Source organism: Drosophila hydei, unplaced genomic scaffold (assembly GCF_003285905.1).
Source record: "Drosophila hydei strain 15085-1641.00,03,60 unplaced genomic scaffold, DhydRS2 tig00008114-arrow-pilon, whole genome shotgun sequence".
In the NCBI taxonomy this organism is placed as follows: domain Eukaryota; kingdom Metazoa; phylum Arthropoda; class Insecta; order Diptera; family Drosophilidae; genus Drosophila; species Drosophila hydei.
In genome coordinates this window covers 466811-488097 of record NW_022045827.1, presented here as the reverse complement: position 1 = coordinate 488097, position 21287 = coordinate 466811, and the positions used below count along the sequence as shown (strand labels likewise).

General features: G+C 45.0%; 2 protein-coding genes across 2 annotated transcripts; one reads left to right on the top strand and one right to left on the bottom strand.

The window, feature by feature from the left end:
* Positions 1-536: 536 nt before the first annotated feature.
* On the bottom strand, positions 537-1429 carry LOC111594933 (TBP-related factor). Its single transcript, XM_023308425.2, has 2 exons — positions 1172-1429; positions 537-1119 (listed from the first exon to the last, which is right to left on the bottom strand). The coding sequence occupies exons 1-2, from the start codon at positions 1312-1314 to the stop codon at positions 600-602; spliced, it is 663 nt and encodes a 220-aa protein (XP_023164193.1). The 5' UTR covers positions 1315-1429; the 3' UTR covers positions 537-599.
* Positions 1430-1477: 48 nt separating this feature from the next.
* On the top strand, positions 1478-19618 carry LOC111594932 (protein purity of essence). The gene is made up of 15 exons (XM_023308424.2): positions 1478-1934; positions 2107-2201; positions 2589-3013; positions 3287-5444; positions 5499-6014; positions 6080-8667; positions 8731-12125; positions 12182-12386; positions 12444-13136; positions 13193-13960; positions 14025-14932; positions 14993-15472; positions 15564-17610; positions 17673-19269; positions 19342-19618. The coding sequence occupies exons 1-15, from the start codon at positions 1816-1818 to the stop codon at positions 19422-19424; spliced, it is 16077 nt and encodes a 5358-aa protein (XP_023164192.2). The 5' UTR covers positions 1478-1815; the 3' UTR covers positions 19425-19618.
* The last annotated feature ends 1669 nt before the right edge of the window (positions 19619-21287 follow it).

Sequence of the window (21287 nt, the reverse complement as noted above, 5' to 3'; positions counted from 1 at the left end):
TAATGGATTATGATTAGCGTTGACAGCGACCGTCCAATACATTTATGTTTTAAATAATGCAACAAAATGAATCTATTTAGAGATTAAGTCTTATACGTATTTGTATGCTTGAAAAAAACAGTTAGATATTGCTCTTGTATATTATATACGAACTATATATATATAGAAGCCATGTACTCTCAAATCAAGTACTCCGTCCCTCCATTTATGGTAAGAGAAAAGAAACGAAATGAAACTATAAAGTGAAATATTTTTTTGTATTTTACGTTTTCTATGTAACGAAAGAAAAATAAATTTAAATTAACGAATATTTTGAATCAGTTTTTAAGCGCCGGGAATTTACGAATGAGAGACAAATACAAGTCATAAATGATCTGTTTAACGAGTGTGGTCACACTGCTTGCGCAGCTAAACCGTCCAACAAAATAAGTGTGGTCACATTGTCTTCTGTTTACTTTTATCCAAAATGCATTCTTATTTCATATCAATTTATTTATTAAAGTAATATACATAAATAATTAAATATCATATGGTTAATTGTTCGGTAAATGCTACATATACAATATTAAAAAGTAACTTAAAGTATATAAATAGAGGCTCTACGTTTTGCGAAAACTAAGCAAAATCGGGGAAATGGCTTCCAAGCAATCCATGATATCTTTTCTGGATTTAGCGCCGGTAAACACAATCTTGCCATTGACAAAGATAAGCAGGACAATGCGTGGCTTTACCATACGGTAAATGAGACCCGGAAACATTTCCGGCTCATACGAGCTAAATTGGCCGTGCACCTGGTTCAGATTCTCCAAGCGAATGGGAAATCGTAAATCAACAGTGGCAACAATATTCTGAAGTTTATAATCAGCAAATTTAACAGGGAAGCCCAATTTCTGTAAGATGCGTGCGAATTTCCGTGACCCGATGTTCGCCTCAGTTTCGTTACGGGCACCTGTGCAAATTACCTTGCCGGTGCGAAAAATCAAAGCTGTGCACCGAGGTGAGTGCATGCGCATGATGACTCCTCTGAATCGCTTGGGCGTGTATTCCGAGTTGCGGGTGCGCGAATTGATGGTTTTCAAATCCAGTTCACAATCAACGGAAAATGTGGCAACAATGTTTCTACGAATAAACAGTCAACTTACTGCATTTACAGTTAATTATTGCAACTTACTGTAATTTAATTTCATGTTGCGCATCTTTTGGCTCTGTCAATACCGCCGGCTGCTGGGGCTGTAACGCACTATGTGGATTGGTGGTGTTCGGAACGCCCGTAATATTTGCTTCCGGCTCCGCAATTTTAAAATGAAATTGCATTTTCTTTTAATTCAATTTAATAAAGCAAATGATAGCTCCAAAAATCCAGAGCTAAACAAAAACACGCGTTGCATTTAACAGTGTTGTTCAATCAATAAAAAAAGTGGAAAAATTGTCAAAATGGCTATTTTAGATAATAACACAGTATGCGTAGCCTATTTATTTTTGTAGGTAATAGCATACCTATACTATTTGTACGCGTTATGATTTTTATCTAATGTACTTACATAAATTTAATATTTAATTTTTGTGGAAATTTGCAAATCTTTTAACCAACACTATCCATCAGCTGTGCACGAAAGGTGTGTCACTCACAACTCTCCAAAAATTATACGTCTTCCATTTTCTTTATATACGTAAACAAAGAATACGCCACAACAAAAGTACCGCTAAACAAAGCACCAAAGCAAGCGCACCGCTGACAGTCGCAAAAGCAATCGAACTTGAAGAAGAAGAAGAAGACGACAAGAAAAGAAAAAAAGGGACGTCAGAGTTAAAAAAATGTCGGCGCACAGTGGAGGTACGGATTGGAACTCGGTTGTAAAACCACTTTTATCAAACCGTACAAGCGCTTTAAATAAAAATGAAATATCAAATTTACTAAAAGCGATTACCAGATGGTAAGTGCATATCAAATTATTGTCCAAAAACAACATTTGATGGCCAAATGGCGCAGTTGAAAATTTGTCTGCAAGGTGACTTGCAAATTAAATATGGCGACCCGCTATGACGAAACTTTTGTAAGTTTGCAAACAAATACAATATATATTTTCGATTTGAATTTTTTTATAGTGAACATGAGTTTTTCGATGATGAAAGCAACTATACACAATATTACACAGCCTTTGCGGCTCTGGCGGCCGATAAGATAATGCAAATTAAGTCGAGTAAGTGTTACCCCCTTCTTTGCCTTGCTGCTCGTAATGATTTTTTTTCAATGTGCAACAAAAGAGAATTTGCTAGAGAAAAGCAATAATTTACGGATGACTAATGCAGGTTGCTTTTATTTTAGTCTATTCTCGATGCATATGTGCGGTATTATGATTATCCTGAAATCTATATAAAAAGCCTTTTGTGAATTTACGCATACATGCATACATGCATTCATGCATGCACACACACAGTCATATATATTCACACCTATATAAGAATATTCTTCATCAGCAACAGTCGCGACGATTTAATCATGTTCGTCAGGTCGCAGCTGGTCGACTGTATAAATATTTGATACTATACTTATGCATTCGTATTTTCTTTCTATCTCTATTTCTTAGTATGCCAGACGCAAATTTCACAACTGCACGATGCCAGTGCAGTGCTTATACGTTTCATACTTTTCCGATTGCCGAAGGTGTCAGTGTATGAGATCAAATGGCTGTTGGTCGCACTGAAAATGTTGTGCGAGGGTCGCGAAAGCGTTACCCAAGGTTCGGGCTCGTCCACACAGTTTGATTATAATGCTGTGGCTGCTGTATTGAAGAGCGCGAAGCATCCAGAATCAAATATCAAAAGCATTAGTAGTAGCAGCTGCAGCAGCGTTGCCAGCGGCGCAACTGGAAACGAAAAGGAATCGCCGAAATCGGAGATTAAACGGTCGCGTTCAGATCTTTCGACAGTTATACTGCAACAGCTATTGGCGCCTTTAGAGCCTGGCAAAATGACATGGGTGCCATTGAGTGAGGAGATCAACGACTGCACTGTAAGGAACTGTTTTTATTGAGTAGTGTACTCTTGCAGATATAGTGCATATATAGAATTGAGTACGACTTTTTGTTGTCCAATTTCAACTCAAGCTAGACTGTAAAAGCTTGATATATATATATACATCTTTATCTATTTCATATATCTATATATAAATCATATTTTTTTTTGTTTTGTATTTAATTATTGACTCACTAAATATAACTTTTATAGTTTTAGTTTCCTTAAAGCTCTAATTGGATATATTTCTAATTTGTTTTCTTTATGATAGGAACAACTGCTGGCCGCCAATGTTGAATACTTTCAAGAACAAAACGGCGTGGACACTTTGCTCGACGTAGGCGTTTGTTTGCCCATACTCAATCGCTATCGGTCGAAATACCAGGAGACAATTGTGGGCGGCAAAGCGTTGTATTTGCCGCTTACGCAAGTGGAGGCTAGCACCGTCAAATCGGCAATGGCACATATGCTAACCGATTTATCCATATTGGGGCAAGCACATTCGTTGATTGCACTTCAGCCGCTCACGCCGAGTCGCATCGAGAAGCTTTCAATGTGCGGCATTGCAGCGTTGTACAATGCAGTGCTGACCTCTATAGCGGCTAGTGTGCTGAGCATGTGCCAGGCCAGTGGAGGATCACAGAAACAACAGCCAGCAGCTGCGACAACTAGCCAGGGCAGTGGCAACAACAGTAATGTTTCGACTGGTGCCAAGGACCACGATGATTTCGAGGAACAGGCCTGCACCATCGTAAATAAAGCGCTTGAGATCTACACGAGCATAGGAGAGATGTTTAAAGCCTCCGCACGTATGCATGTATATCAGAATCATTTGTGTTATGGTTCTTGGTTACTTATTAGTGGCATACAAGGCGCCATGGGAGCTTCTGGGAGTAGCAGCAGCAGCAGTGGCACATCAACTGGCAAATCTGCAACCAGCACAGCGGAATCAAATGTCGCGCCTAGCACGCCCATAGCGCGTGTTAATCTGTTTAAGGTGCAACAAGGATTTGGCGAGCTAAATGCAGCCATTGCCAATCATAGCATTAAACTTCTCTCGGAGCTCATCGATGATCTAAAAATTGAATCTGCTTGCGGCTCGACCAGCAGCAGTGGAAGTACCAGCTGCCTGGATATAGAGCCAGCGCAATTTGATATATTGCAAAATTACACTGCTCTACAGCGTATTGTGCGCGTTTTAAACACAGCCACATTGCATCAACTCTTCACCTTCTTGGCCACTGTGGCATATCGCAAGGCGTGCACTTTGAAACGTGCCAATACGAAGGATCGCACCGAATGTGAACCAATTAGCTACTCGGATTCAACAACATATTTTAATGATTCACTCTCCTGTTCAGACAATTCGGAAGAGGATGACAGCGAAAGCTATTTGGGCCATTGGTTTAAGGAGACTCTGTCTCCAGAGACGCATGATGATAATGCCAATGCTTGCACTCAGGAGCGCAGCGGAGAGCAGAAATCCGCACTAGTGCCCAGACTGGATGAACCACATGAATATCTTGACTTGGCTGCAGATATATTCTGTTTCCTGGATCAATTTTTGGCTAATCGACATGCCTATATGCAGCGCTATGTTAAGGCGGGCGTTAGTGATCAGCAAATGTTGCTCATGGCGAATATTATTAAAGACTTTGATCGGGATGTTATGCGTCAGGAGGCAGGTGGTAATTCTAGTGGTGGTGGCGATGGCAACTGTTCCAATTGGCAATCGGCAATGATTCGCTTTTCGGGCGCTGCCGGACGTTATATACACAATTTGATCTCGACATCGTTGCTCTCGGAGCAGCTGCAATCTAATCTGCTGCAACATTTGGCCATTTCACCGTGGTCCACAGATACCAATAGTTGGCCACTGCAAGTCTATCCCAGCACTCTATCCGTGCTGGTGCAGATTTTGTTGCTGAAGCCGACGCAGGAAAAGGAGGCAGCCTGTTTGTCCGTATGGCATCGTCTTATTAACACGCTGGTTGAGGGCGTTTGCTCGTCTGCTAATGCCAGTGATACGGACTACGAGGACTTGAATATTGAACACGCTCAGCTATTGCTCTTCTTGTTTCACTCACTTAATCTGATGCAGAAGAAATCAATATTATTGCTCACTGCTGGCGGTGTCATACGCTGTGCCGATGTCTGCCGCGGTATCAGTTCGGAGCGTCCTGTACGCAATAGCCAAATGATGTTGCTCTCGCGCCTTTTGCTCTTCCTCGAGTATCTAATGAAGCATCTGTACAATGCGCCACCTGAGTTGCTCGATCAGGTTCGCTGGAATCTGTTTAGTGTCAGCAGTATGCCAGATACGCAAAAGATTACAGACTTACTTAATAGTCGAACCAAATTGACGTCCTATTGCCGCCAGGATATTGAGGAAAAGTTTCGCAATTGCACTGTGGGCGATCTCAGCTCAAGTAGGTCTCAATAAATATGTATAAAAATTAACTAATATATTTCCATTCATACAGGCATTCGTCCCACTTTTTATTCCTTGGTCACTGCGGATTCTTCAAAACCCCATTGGGCCCAGGAATTCAAATTAGATGGCTTAGCCTGGAATTTTATATTGTGCACGCCAGATAAACTAAAGTATCCTTTGCTAGTGGATGCACTTATTGATATACTAGCTATTACGGATATGTCTGCTTTTACTAAGGATAAGGACAATCTGCATAATCTATGTGCCATGCAGTATTGCTTTAGCATCACATGGAAGCTTCTTCTTGGCCTTCCACCTTCTACATCACATGTGGAGTCACTTAAAACGGAACGTGTACCCAATTTACATTCATTGCTTTGGAGCATACGCTGTCCTTTAGCCTACTCGCATTATCTGGTCGTCAACAGTCTCATCAAGCAGGGCATGTACACACAGTACGCAGAGTCATTGTGGGCACAGGTGGGCGATCGCACTGCAGATATACGCTACAGCCTAAAGCAGACAGTGCTGGGTGTGGAGGCCTTCAATAAGCAACTTAGCAAAGGTATGGAAATTCTATAAGCTATTGTTTATAATATAACATATATTTGTATTGAATTTTTTCAATAGCTTCACCAAATCCTCGTCTTTCTGATTTAATTCTGTTCGATGCACTGATTGCACACATGCAGGCTGTGGCTTGGGCTGATAAGGAAGGCTACAAGGTGCAGCGCAAGGAAAGTGATAGCGACAGCATCACATCTGAGAGTCGCGAACGGGAAAATTCAAGCGCTGCCACCGACCCGGAGGTTTACTCCTCGAGTGAGTCCATTGATGAGCAACAATCGAAGCTAACAGAGGACAGTATACTCACACCAGGTGAACTGCTCGAGCGTACACAGTTAAGCAATGAGCTGTTAGTTAAACTAATGGAATCCTACACACTCATATCGAATATTGTATGCGCTCAGATGCTTAAACAACTATCGAGCACTACTCCGGAGCAGGCACTCAATCTCATAGTGCCTGTGGTGAGCGATAAGCCAGCAATTATGTTGGAGCTGCATGCAGCTTTCCTTAAGCTTCTGCCCAATGAGGATAAACAGTTAATAGCTAATGAATGGCCCAAGTGTCTGTTGGTCAACGACGAAGCCTTCAATGGCAAACAGCATCCGGTCGAACCGTACACATTGAATGTCATAGATGCTCACATCACAGAGTTAACCAAATCCTCGACTTATACCACGCTCCATACGCTAAAGCATTGCTTGAAATCCATTTTAAATCTATTGGAGCTGCTGTTGTCCTTCTGTACGACAATTGGGGATGTGGAGGCGCAGTTGAAACCAATGCTTATTGCATCAATGATGGATATGCGCACCGATTATCTGCAGAGCCAGAGTGAGCAATGTCTGCGGGAAATTCTTCATGGCCTGACCAACGAGGCGCATAAACAACTGCTCTTCGAGCACATGATCGGACACTGTTATCAAATGTTGATTGACTTTGCTGCCGAACTGAAACAGCAGCCAACTGAAGCTGTTGTTGCTGAACAGGAACAACGTGCTTTATTCAACGAGTCCATGTTGTTTGCTGTTCTCAAGACAATGATCAAAATGCTGGATGTACCAACCGCTGTACAGGCAATGCGGCAGTTCTTTAAGGAACAGCGCGCAGGTAGCTTAACCACATTGTTGCTTTCCTTCACGGGTACTACATTGCCTTTAAGCTATGCACGCAAGATGCTGCAGTTTGTGGAGCGTCTGTTTGAGCATGCAGCTGGACCAGACGCGCATTTTCTGCATGAGGAATTGGTTGAATGCTTTGCCGAGTTGGCTAGCGTGGATGTGGCACGTCTCAAGCTGTGGCTGGCCCACATAATCTATGGTCCCAATGTCGCGCCTAATAATAGCAGCTGCGAGGCATCGTGTAAGTTGCTGACCAGTATAATGCAGCCGTCGAGCAGCTCGAGCAGCAATGCACAAACTCCAACGAATATGGCCACTGTATCGGCCATGCCCAGCATATCGGATCAGCTGGATGCCATGGATATTGATCATGATTGCGCGGGCTCCGGCAATGCAGCGCCTAATACGTCCCAAATCTTGAGTCTCTGGCAGGGCAATAATCAGCCCAATAATCAATCCGAGGATTCTTCACAGGCATGTGATCAACAGAATAACGGCACTCAACCACGCAATGGAGCCTTATTACTTAGTTTTGTTAAGTCGTTGGTGCGAGAGCAGCCAGCAGCTGCACAGCTGGCTCCGCCATTATTCCAGGCCTTGCTGCAGCTGGGACAGACGTTGATAACGCCGCCGCAGGATGGTTGTGATTTTGCTGATGTCCTACAGATAATGATAACACTAGCGGATGCAGCTCCAGCACGTGGTCATGTTGCGCTGTTCAATACCACGTTACTCTGGCTGGAGTTGGCTAAGCTGGAGCTTGCAAAACTACAGCTACGTCATGCGGAGAATGTGAGCGCTTTGTTACGTTACCTTAGCGAACTGCTGCAGGGAATTGGCTATCGGGGCAGTCGGCAGCATATGCCACCATGGGACGATGAGCTACAATCGGACATTGATGAACTATACGATGAGTTGGTCGATGAGCAACAAGAACAGGACTCATTGCTGGATGACTCTGATGAAGATACGCTCAATAATAAACTGTGTACGTTCTCGCAAACTCAGAAAGAGTTTATGAATCAACATTGGTATCATTGCCACACTTGCAACATGATCAACACTGTTGGCGTTTGCTCTGTTTGCGCTCGCGTCTGTCACAAAGGTCACGATGTCAGCTATGCTAAGTACGGCAATTTCTTTTGTGACTGTGGCGCCAAAGAGGATGGCTCTTGCCAAGCTCTTAGTCGTCGTCTGCCCACCAGCGGTTGCGATACTCGTGACGGTTACGTCTCGGCTCATATGAGCCTTTTGGCTGCCGGCAAGAAGCGTCAGTCGCCGCCCACGCAGATACGCAAAGATTCGCTAAGCAATGAGCGCATTGCGCTACTTGGCAAGTTGCTGGAGCCGCACCGTGAAGCATTGCAGCATCCAGATCAATGGCTGCTTGTCGTGCGCTGCATTCTCGAGTATTTCGATGTGCTACTACCTTCAATACGGGAGAATTGCACTCTATACTCAATTGTTGGTTGTCACAAACGTGCAACAGTCGCGCTCGAGCGCCTACATCAACTTGATCAGAGTTTCCAGGTGCGTAATATGGGACAACTTGGATATTAATGCCAATTCATAATATCCATTGCTTTATTTCAGATCACAGATCAGTTAATGTTTGCCACACTGGGCTCGCAGGAAGGCGCCTTTGAAAATGTGCGCATGAACTACTCCGGCGACCAGGGTCAGACAATTAAACATCTCATATCGTCAGGTGTAGTGAGACGCGTCGCATTTTGCTGTCTGTCTTCGCCACATGGAAGACGTCAACAGCTGGCGGTATCCTATGAGAAAGGAAAGGTAACCATATTGCAGCTGTCTGCGCTACTTAAGCAAGCGGATGCCTCCAAGCGTAAGCTAACGCTGACACAGCTCAGTTCAGCGCCCATAGCGTGCACCGTTCTCTCGCTGGCTGCCAATCCCTGCAACGAAGATTGCTTGGCTGTATGTGGCTTGAAGGAATGCCATGTGTTGACCTTCTCCAGCAGCGGCAGCACCAATGAGCACATTGTAGTCACACCTCAATTGGACAATGGCAATTACATTAAGAAGGCTGTCTGGCTGCCGGGTTCCCAAACGCTTCTAGCTTTGGTTACCTCCGATTATGTGAAGATCTATGATCTGGCATTGGATGCATACAGTCCGAAGTACTATTATCTTGTGGCGGTGGGCAAGATACGTGACTGCACCTTTATTTACCAGGAGGGCGAATATTATATGTTGACCTTCGCCAGTAGCGGTTATATATATTACCAGACGCTGGACGAACAGAGTCTAGCCGTGCATGGAGATTTTTATGTGACAAATACGCTTGAGCTGAGTCATCATCATATCAAGGATGTGAACGGACAGGTTGGCGGTGGCGGTGTCTCTATTTACTACTCACACGCGCTGCAATTGCTCTTCTATAGCTACGCATCGGGTCGAAGCTTTGTCTCCCCCCTAACAAATGTGAATCACGGCGTTAAGGGCATTTACCATCTGGATACGAATTCGGCTGTTAGCAAATCTTCGTCGAAAGGCCCACTCCAACCACTGGTTCAATGGACCGAGGTGGCTGGACATCCAGGACTCATTTACGCCCATATGCAAACCTCAAACAATCCAATTATATTGATGCTCACACCGGAATTGATATACATGCAGGAGATCAAGGCTCAATCGGCCAAGTCACGTATCATGGATGTGGTGGGCATACGTCACTCTGTAGCCGGCACGGAAAAAACAACACTGCTTCTGCTCTGCGAGGATGGTAGCCTGCGCATATTTTCACCCCAGCCTGAGTTAACTAGCTTCTGGTTATCACCACGCGTCCAACCATTGGGCAATCAACTTTACTCTGCCACTTTGCTGGCCAAGAGTGGCACCACTTTGTCTGCTGGTAGTCCAAAGTCGGGCAAGCCTAGCAAGTTGCCACGAAAATCCGGTGCTGGTGGTGTCGCTGTTGGCGTTGCTGGTAGCCAGCAAAAGCAGTTGACATCGGGCGGAGTACCCGTTTTTCCCATTGACTTTTTCGAGCATTGCAATATGTTGGCCGATGTGGAATTCGGTGGCAATGATTTGCTTCAGATATACAATAAGCAAAAGTTAAAGACACGTCTCTTCTCAACGGGCATGTTTGTGGCCAGCACAAGAGCTAATGGATTCACTCTAGAGGTGCTGAACAACGATCCAAATGTGGTTATGGTTGGCATACGCGTTCTACTGGGCACGCAGGACACACAACGTGCTCCTCAGTCAGTGAGCATATTGGGTAGGACAATTGCAACGCCTGTGCGACGTGCTCGCTGGTTTGATATACCCCTGACGCGTGAGGAGATGCTACAGTCGGATAAGTTGCTGAAGGTATGCTTTGCCAAGTCGCAAGATCCGGAACATGTGACACTGCTCGATTGCATTGAGGTTTATGGCAAGTCGAAGGAGCTTGTCGGCTGGCCAGATGATAGTGAGGAGATGCCTGCTACAGCGGGCGGCGCCAGTGCAGCCACAGCTGTTGCTTCACCAGCTAGTTCAGCAAACTTTGGCGAGGGCTTCAATTGCATCACCCAACTCGATCGCATGTGTACTCATCTGCTGGAGGTACTGGATTGTGCGCTTCATTTGCTTGGCAATGGAGGCGCCGTGGCAGTTGCCATGCGTCAAAAGGCGGTGAAGACAGCCAGCGCTTTGTTGCTTTTACCAACACCGAATCCCGTGCAGACCCAAGCACGTTATGTGCTGGCGACATTGTATGGCAGTCGTGGCTCTTATCATGCCTACAAGGATAGCGTTTTACTGCAATTTGTGCACAGTGAACTGCAGGCAATGCAGCCGAAGTTAACCCAATTGGACACTTTACAGGACATAGATCCGGAGGCATTTTATCGTCTGATATTGCTCGTTCGTGGAATTGCCAATGCTCGGCCACAATCGCTGGCCAAGATTTGTGCCGAGTGCAACTACGATATTGTGCCCGCTCTAATGGCCATTGTCTTGGAGCTTCATAAGGTAACCCCTGCGCTGGATGAACCAACGAATATTGTGCGCCGCGGTCTTTGCCAGCCAGAGACGATTGTCCACTGTCTAGTGGAGATTATGTATGGATTTGCATTGGCCGATGCGAGCCAAGTGGGGCGCATGACAAAGTATTTCATTGAGCTGCTGAAGCATGACGCGAGCGTAATTAGCCATAGTGCCAAGGAAGCGCTCATTTTGTTACTTAGTCCGCGAATCAAGCGAAGGAAGGTGGCTATTGTGACAACACCGCCAGCTTGTTCGACACCCACGCCGTCGGCTTCGGCCATTAGCAGCAGCAATTTGAGCGCTTTGCAGGGTGCTGCATCTCAGGCGGCCAGCGATATAATTGAGGAAGCGGCCGCAGCGGCTGTGGATGCATCTGCTGTCGTTAGCGCCGACGCCAACGCACTCCTTGAAGCAGATCCAGCGGGCGTTAATCAGCAACAACAGCAGCAGCAGCTGCTCAATCTGGAAGCGTTTATGGGCGGCGGTTTTCCTCGCTTGCTTGGCTTGCCGGAAGATGCCGACGATGAGGCCATTATGGACATTGCCATAGCGTTGAGTCTGCAGCAGCATGGCGGCGATGCGAATGCATTGCAATCCCTGCAACAGGGTTTGGCTAACCTACAGGGAATACGGCTGGCAGCAGCAGCTACAGCAAATGTGGCGGCCAGCGGCGATGCAGCCGGTTCCGATGATGATGAAGGCTCTAATGTGGCCACCGATGGCTCCACGCTGCGCACATCACCCGCTGAACCAGCGGGCAGCGGCGGCTCTGAAAGCGGTGGCAGCGGTGTCGAAAGTATTGGTGGCACTTCGGCGCGTAGCAGTAACTTTGGCGATCATGCGAATGCCTCGCCCCCACGCCAAAGCAAAGATCAGGAACAAGAGCAGCCGGGCACAAGCAGTGGCTGCGTTGCAGCGCTCAGCGCCATGAGCAGTAGCGAAGACAATGAGATAAACGAGGATGAGAAGCTGAGTAAACTACATGATTTGAGGTGAGTCAAGGAATCTGCAATATGAGCCGTATGTAAAATGATTTAATTTACATTAGGATTGCTGTGTTGGAGAGCATTATTGAACATTTGAGTACATTTGACCTGTGCAATGGCCTGCAAGCTATACCGCTCATTCAGGTGATACTGATGCTGACCACAGATTTGAATGGCAACAATGAAAGGGACCAGCAAGTGCTGCAGGATCTGCTCGCCGCCCTTGTGGACTACGTGGAGATTGGCAAGCGAGGCGTAGCCACCAAGGTAAGTAAATTCTTAAATAATAATCGTTGATAACATAACAAATACACATGGTTGCAGATGGAAACCAAGTGTCCTGGTAATGAGGTGCGACTCGCGCTACTTTCGCTATTTGGCGTCATGATGGGCAAGACTAAATCGAAGCAAACGGGCACCACTTCGCCGCCACATCAGTTCAAGGATAACAGTTCTTTTGTGGCCAGCACTACGGCGAATGTATTAAGCAAAAGAGGTGCGTTTGTTTACGCTCTCGAAGCACTCAATACGCTACTGGTCCATTGGAAGCAAGTGCTGGGAGATCCCTATGCTGCTGGTGGCTCTGGCATTACTCAACCGGCAGGTGGAAACGTGGGTGGAACGGGCACAGCGGGACAGCTATTGAAGCCCATTATGCATGGACCCAAGCCGGATATATCGATTTTGATACCACATAACTATTTGAAGAACTATCCGGACATCTTTGAGTCGTATGATGCACTGCTCACAGAGATTATTGTGCGTCTGCCATATCAGATATTGCGTCTGAGCAGCGCTCATCCGGACAACTATGATAGCGGTTTCTGCGAGGCGATGACCTTTACGCTCTGCGAGTATATGATGCTTAATCTGAATGCGCTGCTGCGTCGCCAGGTACGCAAACTACTGATGTACATCTGTGGAAGCAAGGAGAAGTTCCGCATGTATCGTGACGGACATTCGTTGGATGCCCACTTCCGGGTGGTTAAACGTGTATGCAGCATTGTCAGCACCAAGGTAAATAGTCTAATCCGTAAATTAGCTATATCTAATACTATCAATATCTATTAAAGAACGGTGCTCCTTATAATGCTAATCCACCAATGCTCAGCTATGACGCTTTGGTGGAGCTAACCGAACATTTGCGCACCTGTCAAGAGATTAGTCAAATGCGAACCGGCAATTGGCAAAAGTTTTGTGTGGTTCATGAGGATGCTTTGGCCATGCTAATGGAGATCGCCTGCTATCAACTGGACGATGGCGTCTCACCCATTATCATTCAGCTTCTTCAAGCAGCCGTTTGCAATATACCACAGCCCATGACAGGCATCAAGCAGCAACAACAGCAGCAGCAATCGCAGCCAATCTCAACCAGCAGTAAGCTGCGTGGTGAGCGTGAGAAGAGCGAGGATACGGATACTGCATACTATTCAAAATTCGATCCGGCTCAGTGCAGCACCTTTGTCCACCAAATCTTTCGCTATGCCAGCGATGCGCTCATAATACGCTTTGTGCGCATCTTTTTGCTAGAAAACAATGTGAGTCAACTGCGCTGGCAAGCGCACTCCTTTATGACAGGCCTTTTCGAGCATGCGAACGAGCGTCAGCGTGAGAAGTTGCTTAGCATCTTCTGGAATTTGTGGCCTTTGGTGCCCAGCTATGGCCGCCGCACAGCGCAGTTTGTAGATCTGCTTGGTTATCTAACGCTAAGCACGAGGAGCATTACGGATCGCTTGCCGGAGTTCGTTTCTCGAGCAGTTGAGGTGTTACGTCAGCAAAATGAGCTGCTCTGCAAGCATCCAAATGCGCCCATCTATACCACTCTGGAGTCCATATTGCAGGTCAGTTCACAATCGTATATAACAAATTAAAAGTCGTATATTAAAGAGCTCCTTTCCCATACAGGTTAATGGTTACTACCTGGAATCAGAGCCTTGTCTGGTGTGTAACAACCCGGAGGTGCCCATGGCCAATATTAAGCTGCCCTCGGTCAAGTCGGACTCCAAATATACAACCACTACCATGATCTATAAACTGGTGCAGTGCCACACCATCTCGAAGCTAATTGTGCGCATCGCCGATCTCAAGCGCTCCAAAATGGTGCGCACCATAAACGTCTACTACAACAATCGCAGTGTACAGGCCGTTGTGGAGCTTAAGAATCGTCCAGCGCTGTGGCATAAAGCACGTTCCGTCTCGTTGCAATCGGGGCAAACGGAGCTCAAAATTGATTTCCCTCTACCGATTACTGCTTGTAATCTAATGATCGAATTTGCGGACTTCTACGAGACGGTCAGCGGTTCCAGTGAGAATTTGCAATGTCCACGCTGCAGTGCAGCGGTGCCAGCGTATCCTGGTGTTTGCGGCAACTGTGGCGAAAATGTGTTCCAATGCCACAAATGTCGTGCCATCAACTACGATGAGAAAGATCCGTTCTTGTGCCACTCGTGCGGCTTCTGCAAGTATGCCAAATTTGATTTTAGCATGTATGCACGGGTCTGTTGTGCAGTGGATCCGATTGAGTCGGCCGAGGATCGAGCGAAGACGGTACAACTAATACATAGCTCGCTGGAGCGTGCCGATCGCATCTATCGCCAACTGTTGACCAACAAACAAATGCTCGAGCTGCTCATCCAAAAGGTCGCGGAGCATCGTAGCAGCGATCGCCTTGTCGAGGATAATATGGGCAGCGTACATAGCACCTCGCAAGTGAACAAGATCATCCAGCTACTCGCCCAGAAATATTGCGTAGAGTCGCGCACCAGCTTCGAGGAACTCAGCAAGATTGTGCAAAAGGTTAAGGCTTGTCGCAGGTGAGTTGGCCATCTATATTACATTTATAAGCCATATGTTAATTACTTTCTTTCTTTTAGTGAACTGGTTGCTTATGATCGCCAGCAGCAGGATCAGCCGTCAGCGAGCATGCCTTCTGGCATTGAAACGAATCTTACAACAAATCGGTGCTACGGTTGCGCTTTGGCTTCCACGGAGCAGTGCCTTACGCTGCTGCGAGCCATGGCATATAACTACGATTGCCGTGTGGGTCTGTACAGTCAGGGCTTGGTCAGTGAACTTGCCGAGCATAATTTGCGTCGCGGCACACCTCAAATTCAAGAGGAGGTACGCAATCTGCTCGTTGTGCTGACTAAAGATAATGCCGAAGCGTGCATGCATCTGCTGCAACTGGTTACGACACGTGTCAAGAATGCGTTAATGGGCGCAATACCCTTAATTAGTTTGGAGGCTGCTGTGCATCAGGAAATGACGTTGCTAGAGGTGCTGCTCGGACAAGATGATGTTTGCTGGGAATACAAGCTGAAGGTTATCTTTGAGCTATTCATCAGCAATTGTCGGTGGGTGACCGTAGATCCGATAAGTTTAAGTTATATAATATTATCCGGCTAACATAAATGTAATTCATTTTAATATATATCTCTCTTCCAGGTTGCCCCGTGGTCCTGTGACATCGGTACTCCATCCTTGCCTGCGCATCATGCAGAATTTGATTTGTCCTGCCTTACCCAGCGCTGGCAAGAACAACAACAACAATCAACCACAGCAGCAGCAGCAGCAGCAACAACAACAACAACAACAACAACAACAGCAACAGCCGCAACAGCAACTGGGCCCCACGGAGCTGTGTAGCATTAAATTGCTTGATGGCAACACAATTGATTATCGTGCCTGGCTAAGTTCCGATCGTAATCACGATTATAGTGCTTGGAGCAGTCGCATGCCAACCAATAAATATCAACGGCAAGAAGGAGGCAAACAGCAGCAGCGTAGCAACAGCAACAACATCAGCAACAAGCAACAAACGCAGGTTGGTGATGCACCACTAAAGGGCGGGCGACGTGCTGAAGTCCGTGCTGCCTTTTTGTCAGAGAAGTATGGACATCGCTGGCGTCAACAGGTGCTGGACAAGGAAAAAGTGATTAAGCCGCTCGTATTCAATGCTAAATGGATACAGCCGCTGCTATTTAACGCGAACTCTCGTTTCGGTCGCCAGTTGGCATGTTCGCTGCTCAGCGGCTTGTGCCGTACCAGTGAACGGAAACAGCAAGCGCTTAATATGCTCACCGGCTTCCTGCGGCATGTGGGCGAGGCAGGAGAGGCAAGTGCCGAGTACTTAACTCTGTATCGCAGTGTAGCCACAGAAACGCCTTGGCTGCAGTATCTGGTTTTGCGTGGAGTTCTAGGCGAAATCTCGCAGCTCTTGGCGGTGGAGATTGGTAAAATTCATCGCATGGAGGAACATTCATTGTCCTCGGATCTCTCACTGGGCTATGCTCTACGCCAGTATGTGGAGCTGCTGTGGCTGTTCCTTGAGTGTCCCAACATCAGGCGCACCTACAAGACGCGTCTGTTGGGTCCCGTGCTGGAGAGCTATTTGGCTTTGCGTAGTCTTGTTGTGCAGCGGACACGTCTGATCGATGATGCGCAGGAGAAGCTGTTGGAAATGCTGGAGGAGATGACTAGCGGCACTGAAGAAGAGACGCGCGCCTTTATGGAAATTCTGATCGATACTGTGGAAAAGACGCGGATGAATGATATCAAAACGCCGGTATTCATATTTGAACGTCTCTACTCGATAATACATCCCGAGGAGCATGATGAGAGTGAATTCTACATGACACTGGAGAAGGATCCACAGCAGGAAGATTTCCTACAGGGACGCATGCTTGGTAATCCATATCCTTCCAGCGAAGTAGGCTTGGGTCCGCTGATGCGTGATGTGAAAAATAAAATCTGCACTGACTGCGAACTGATTGCGCTACTGGAGGATGATAATGGCATGGAGCTGCTAGTGAATAACAAGATAATTAGCTTAGATCTGCCTGTGAAAGATGTCTATAAAAAGGTCTGGTTAGCCGAAGGCGGAGATCGTGATGCCATGCGCATTGTGTATCGAATGCGCGGTCTGTTGGGCGATGCCACCGAGGAATTCGTGGAGACGTTGAATAACAAGAGCCAGGAGCAGGTGGACACCGAGCAGTTGTATCGTATGGCCAATGTTCTGGCCGATTGCAATGGCCTGAGGGTCATGCTCGAGCGGATTGGCAGCCTACAGCGCATCTCACGCCAGCGTGAACTAATCCAAGTGCTACTCAAGCTATTCCTCATCTGCGTTAAGGTGCGCCGCTGTCAGGAGGTTCTGTGCCAGCCTGAAGTGGGAGCTATCAATACACTGCTAAAGGTGCTTCAGATGTGTTTGCAATCGGAAAACGATTCAATACAATCTGCTGTAACGGAGCAACTGCTCGAGATTATGGAAACGATACTGTCCAAGGCTGCCAGCGATACGCTCGACTCTTTTCTGCAATTCTCGCTAACCTTTGGTGGGCCAGAATATGTGAGCGCTCTTATCTCCTGCACCGATTGTCCAAATGTGCGCAATAATCCATCTGTGTTGCGCCATCTCATACGCGTCCTTGCGGCGCTCGTCTACGGCAACGAGGTGAAAATGGCGCTGCTCTGCGAACACTTCAAGGTAGGTCCTATCTATGTTATCCAACTCTTGATTTTCAACGTAGTTCTTTCTTCATTCCCTAGCATACTCTTGATTTTAATCGTTTTGACAACGAGCGCACCACCGAGGAGGAATTTAAGTTGGAGCTATTCTGCGTACTAACGAATCAAATTGAGCACAATTGCATTGGCGGTACTCTGAAGGATTATATCGTTAGTCTGGGTATTGTGGAGAGCGCATTGGCTTATATTACGGAACATGCGCCATGTGTTAAGCCCACACTACTGCGCACGGATTCCGATGAACTGAAGGAGTTTATTTCGCGACCAAGCCTGAAGTACATTTTGCGCTTTCTAACTGGCCTGGCTAATCATCATGAGGCCACCCAGTTGGCCATAAGCAAGGACATAATACCCATTATACATCGCCTGGAGCAGGTGTCCAGTGACGAACATGTTGGGAGTCTGGCCGAGAATTTGCTCGAGGCACTCAGCACAGATGCGGCGACGGCATCGCGTGTCCAACAGGTGCGAGACTTTACACGTGCCGAGAAAAAACGGCTAGCGATGGCTACGCGTGAGAAGCAGTTGGATGCGCTGGGCATGCGAACTAATGAAAAGGGTCAGGTCACGGCTAAGGGCTCCATACTGCAAAAAATCGAGAAACTGCGCGACGAGACGGGACTTACCTGTTTCATTTGTCGTGAGGGCTATGCGTGTCAACCGGAGAAGGTGCTGGGCATCTATACGTTCACCAAACGCTGCAATGTCGAGGAATTTGAACTGAAGTCGCGCAAAACGATTGGGTACACCACCGTGACACACTTCAATGTGGTGCATGTGGATTGTCACACGTCGGCCATACGCTTAACGCGCGGCCGCGATGAATGGGAACGTGCCAGCCTGCAGAATGCCAACACTCGCTGCAATGGCCTGCTTCCACTCTGGGGTCCAGCTGTCGGGGAGGCTGCCTTCTCTGGCTGCATGACTCGACACAGCAGCTACATGCAGGAGAGCACTCAGCGATGCGACATCTCGTACACGAGCAGTGTGCATGATCTGAAGCTGTTGTTGGTGCGTTTCGCTTGGGAACGCAGCTTCCATGATGACGCTGGCGGCGGTGGTCCACAATCAAATATGCACTTTGTGCCCTACCTGCTCTTCTATGCGGTCTATTTGCTGCTCTCCTCACGATCCGCTGCACGGGATAGCAAAACATTGCTTAACTATTTGACAGCTGCGCCATCAGATAAATGGTTGGAATGTGGTTATGAGGTGGACGGACCACTCTACATGTTAACCATATCGCTGTCACTGCACAGTCGTGAATTGTGGAATAAGCATAAGTTGGCGCACTTGAAGCGTCTGGTGGCTGTGGCTCAGGCACGACACGTATCACCGTCGGTGTTGTGCAAAGCGCTGCTGTCGCCGGCAGATCGACAGGCCAAAGATTATAGCGTATATAAGCCGTTCCTTATGATGTGGGCACTTGTTGATTTGATCTACAATACGCTCTTCAAGACGGTGAGCACCGTCAAGGAGGAGGACTGGCCCGCATCCCTATTTGAATACATACGCAAGAATGATGAGGCCATGCTTAAGTCAACGGATAGCATACTGCAAACATTGACGGATGAGTTCTTGCCGTGCACCTCATTTGGCGAGTTCTGCGATGTGGCGGGTGAGTTTCCATTGAAACAAATCACATATAAAATATTCGTTTTATAAATAATATATCCTCCGCATTTTCCAGGTCTTCTCAATCTAATCGAGCAGCCGGAGAGCTTCATTGAAGATGTGCTCGGCGCCCTGCCCACCACCACCAGCTCTAGTTAAATTTAAATGCAGTTCTCACCATATTTACATGGATACCAACTGAACATGAAATCGGGTTTAGTTGCTGCTATCCATTAATAAGCATATATCTATGCATAAACTTATATTTATCACCTAAAACTATTTAATCAATAAAATTATTCGTTTGCACAATGAAAGAAAATGGACACAGAAACAATTATTCATGAGTTATCATAACTTTATTTTGAAACACGAAAAACGAAAACTAATCGATATACAAATACATACATATTTATATATATATATATATGTAAATACAAAATAATACATAATATATTCATAATATATATAATTAATTATATATATATTGCAAATGGGGGACGTACGTTGGTACAAAATAATTCGTATGTAAATATCATCAGTATAATTACAATTTCAGTTCTAAAAATTTTACTAAGTTTTTTTTGTTAAACGCAAGAGTATAAAAAATATAAAAACAAAGTACAGTAGTCGCTGGGATACAATTTGAATATAAAAAAATTAATATTTAAACTTTCCTATCTTAAAAAAGAAGTTAGAAGTGATTTATAATAAATTCCAACGCAGTTTTTACTTCTGCTTTAGAAATACTTCGAGATTTGAATATCTATCAATTTGTAAAAAGTTTTCTATCACGAGCGACTACCGTATACTTATAACAATATATAAAAAAAAAAATAAAAAACCATACAAAATGAAAGTTAAAGCTGTAGTAAGAATAATTTTTTACAACCTTTTGGTCACAGTTTCTTTTTGTTCGATAAGGATGAAAAACTATAGGAAATCACTGAGTTAACATATTGTTCGATAGTTTTGTGTATTGTGTTTTAACATAACGAGTGTATAGTAGTAGAGAGCGCTGGATAGTAAGTAAAATACATTGTTTTATTGTTTCTTAATTTAATAGGTACACAGGTGCAAAAAGTGCGAGAACTTGCCGTATAAAATTAAACTAAATTTGAGCAAATGCTAACCATCAACCGAGAGTGGGAGAAATATACATAAATACCAGAATACTCTTTATACAAAAGAAATAAATTATCAATAATAATAATAATAATAATACCTTAAACCATTAATATTTATAAAAAAGAAAATATCATAGATAGAGATTCGTTTTCGTATTCGTTTCAATGTTTCTCCAAATCTGGAACTGGGCGGGGGGAATCAATGACACATTTAGTAGTAGTTGTAAATACATACATACATGCACACATATATATAATACGTATTTGTTATTTGTTAATTGTTATCCATATATATATTTTTTCAGTTTGTATATCTATATACTGTAGTCTGCTTTGTTTGTCATGGCTGGCTAAAAAAAGTTGATGTGCGTTTATATCAAAAAATGCACCACAATAGTTTTTTGTTTCTTTGTTTGTTTGTTTCTTGTTGCTGTTGTTTTCCTATCAAATTGACAATATACACATATATGCTTAAACTTAAGCTTAGTTTTTTTATATAGATCAAATTCCAGTTTTGTTCTTTTTCGTTTTTCAACTCTTTTAGTGAAGAGATAAGAGAATAAATAGTTTATCATCAAAGGTCGCATGTTAATGAGAATTTTCAGTAATTAGAAATTGATTTTTTTAAAATTAAATTTTTAGTAAGTTTTGAAGTAGTTGATGATGCATCTTAAATCTGATTGGATAGACAGACAGTGGCTGAGTAACCCAATTGGAATTGTATTAACTACTCAAAAACCTAGCAACTGAACTTAATTTATATAAAATTTAAATAGAAACAAATCCAAAACCAAAATATTTCTATTAACTTATGACATACGTATTATTCTTTTAAATAGTTTTTTTTGTGCGAAATTATTCGTTCAGCTTCTAAGTTGTTCACTTATTTGTTTTG

Excerpts from the sequence above, each read along its gene's own strand:
- LOC111594933 (XM_023308425.2), bottom strand. The coding sequence starts at position 1,314 with ATGCAATTTCATTTTAAAATTGCGGAGCCGGAAGCAAATATTACGGGC. Across the intron at positions 1,120-1,171 it reads CAACATGAAATTAAATTACA|AAACATTGTTGCCACATTTT; the intron begins GTAAGTTGCAAT and ends GTTTATTCGTAG.
- LOC111594932 (XM_023308424.2), top strand. The coding sequence starts at position 1,816 with ATGTCGGCGCACAGTGGAGGTACGGATTGGAACTCGGTTGTAAAACCA. Across the intron at positions 12,126-12,181 it reads AGTAAACTACATGATTTGAG|GATTGCTGTGTTGGAGAGCA; the intron begins GTGAGTCAAGGA and ends AATTTACATTAG. Across the intron at positions 13,137-13,192 it reads GCAGCATTGTCAGCACCAAG|AACGGTGCTCCTTATAATGC; the intron begins GTAAATAGTCTA and ends TATCTATTAAAG.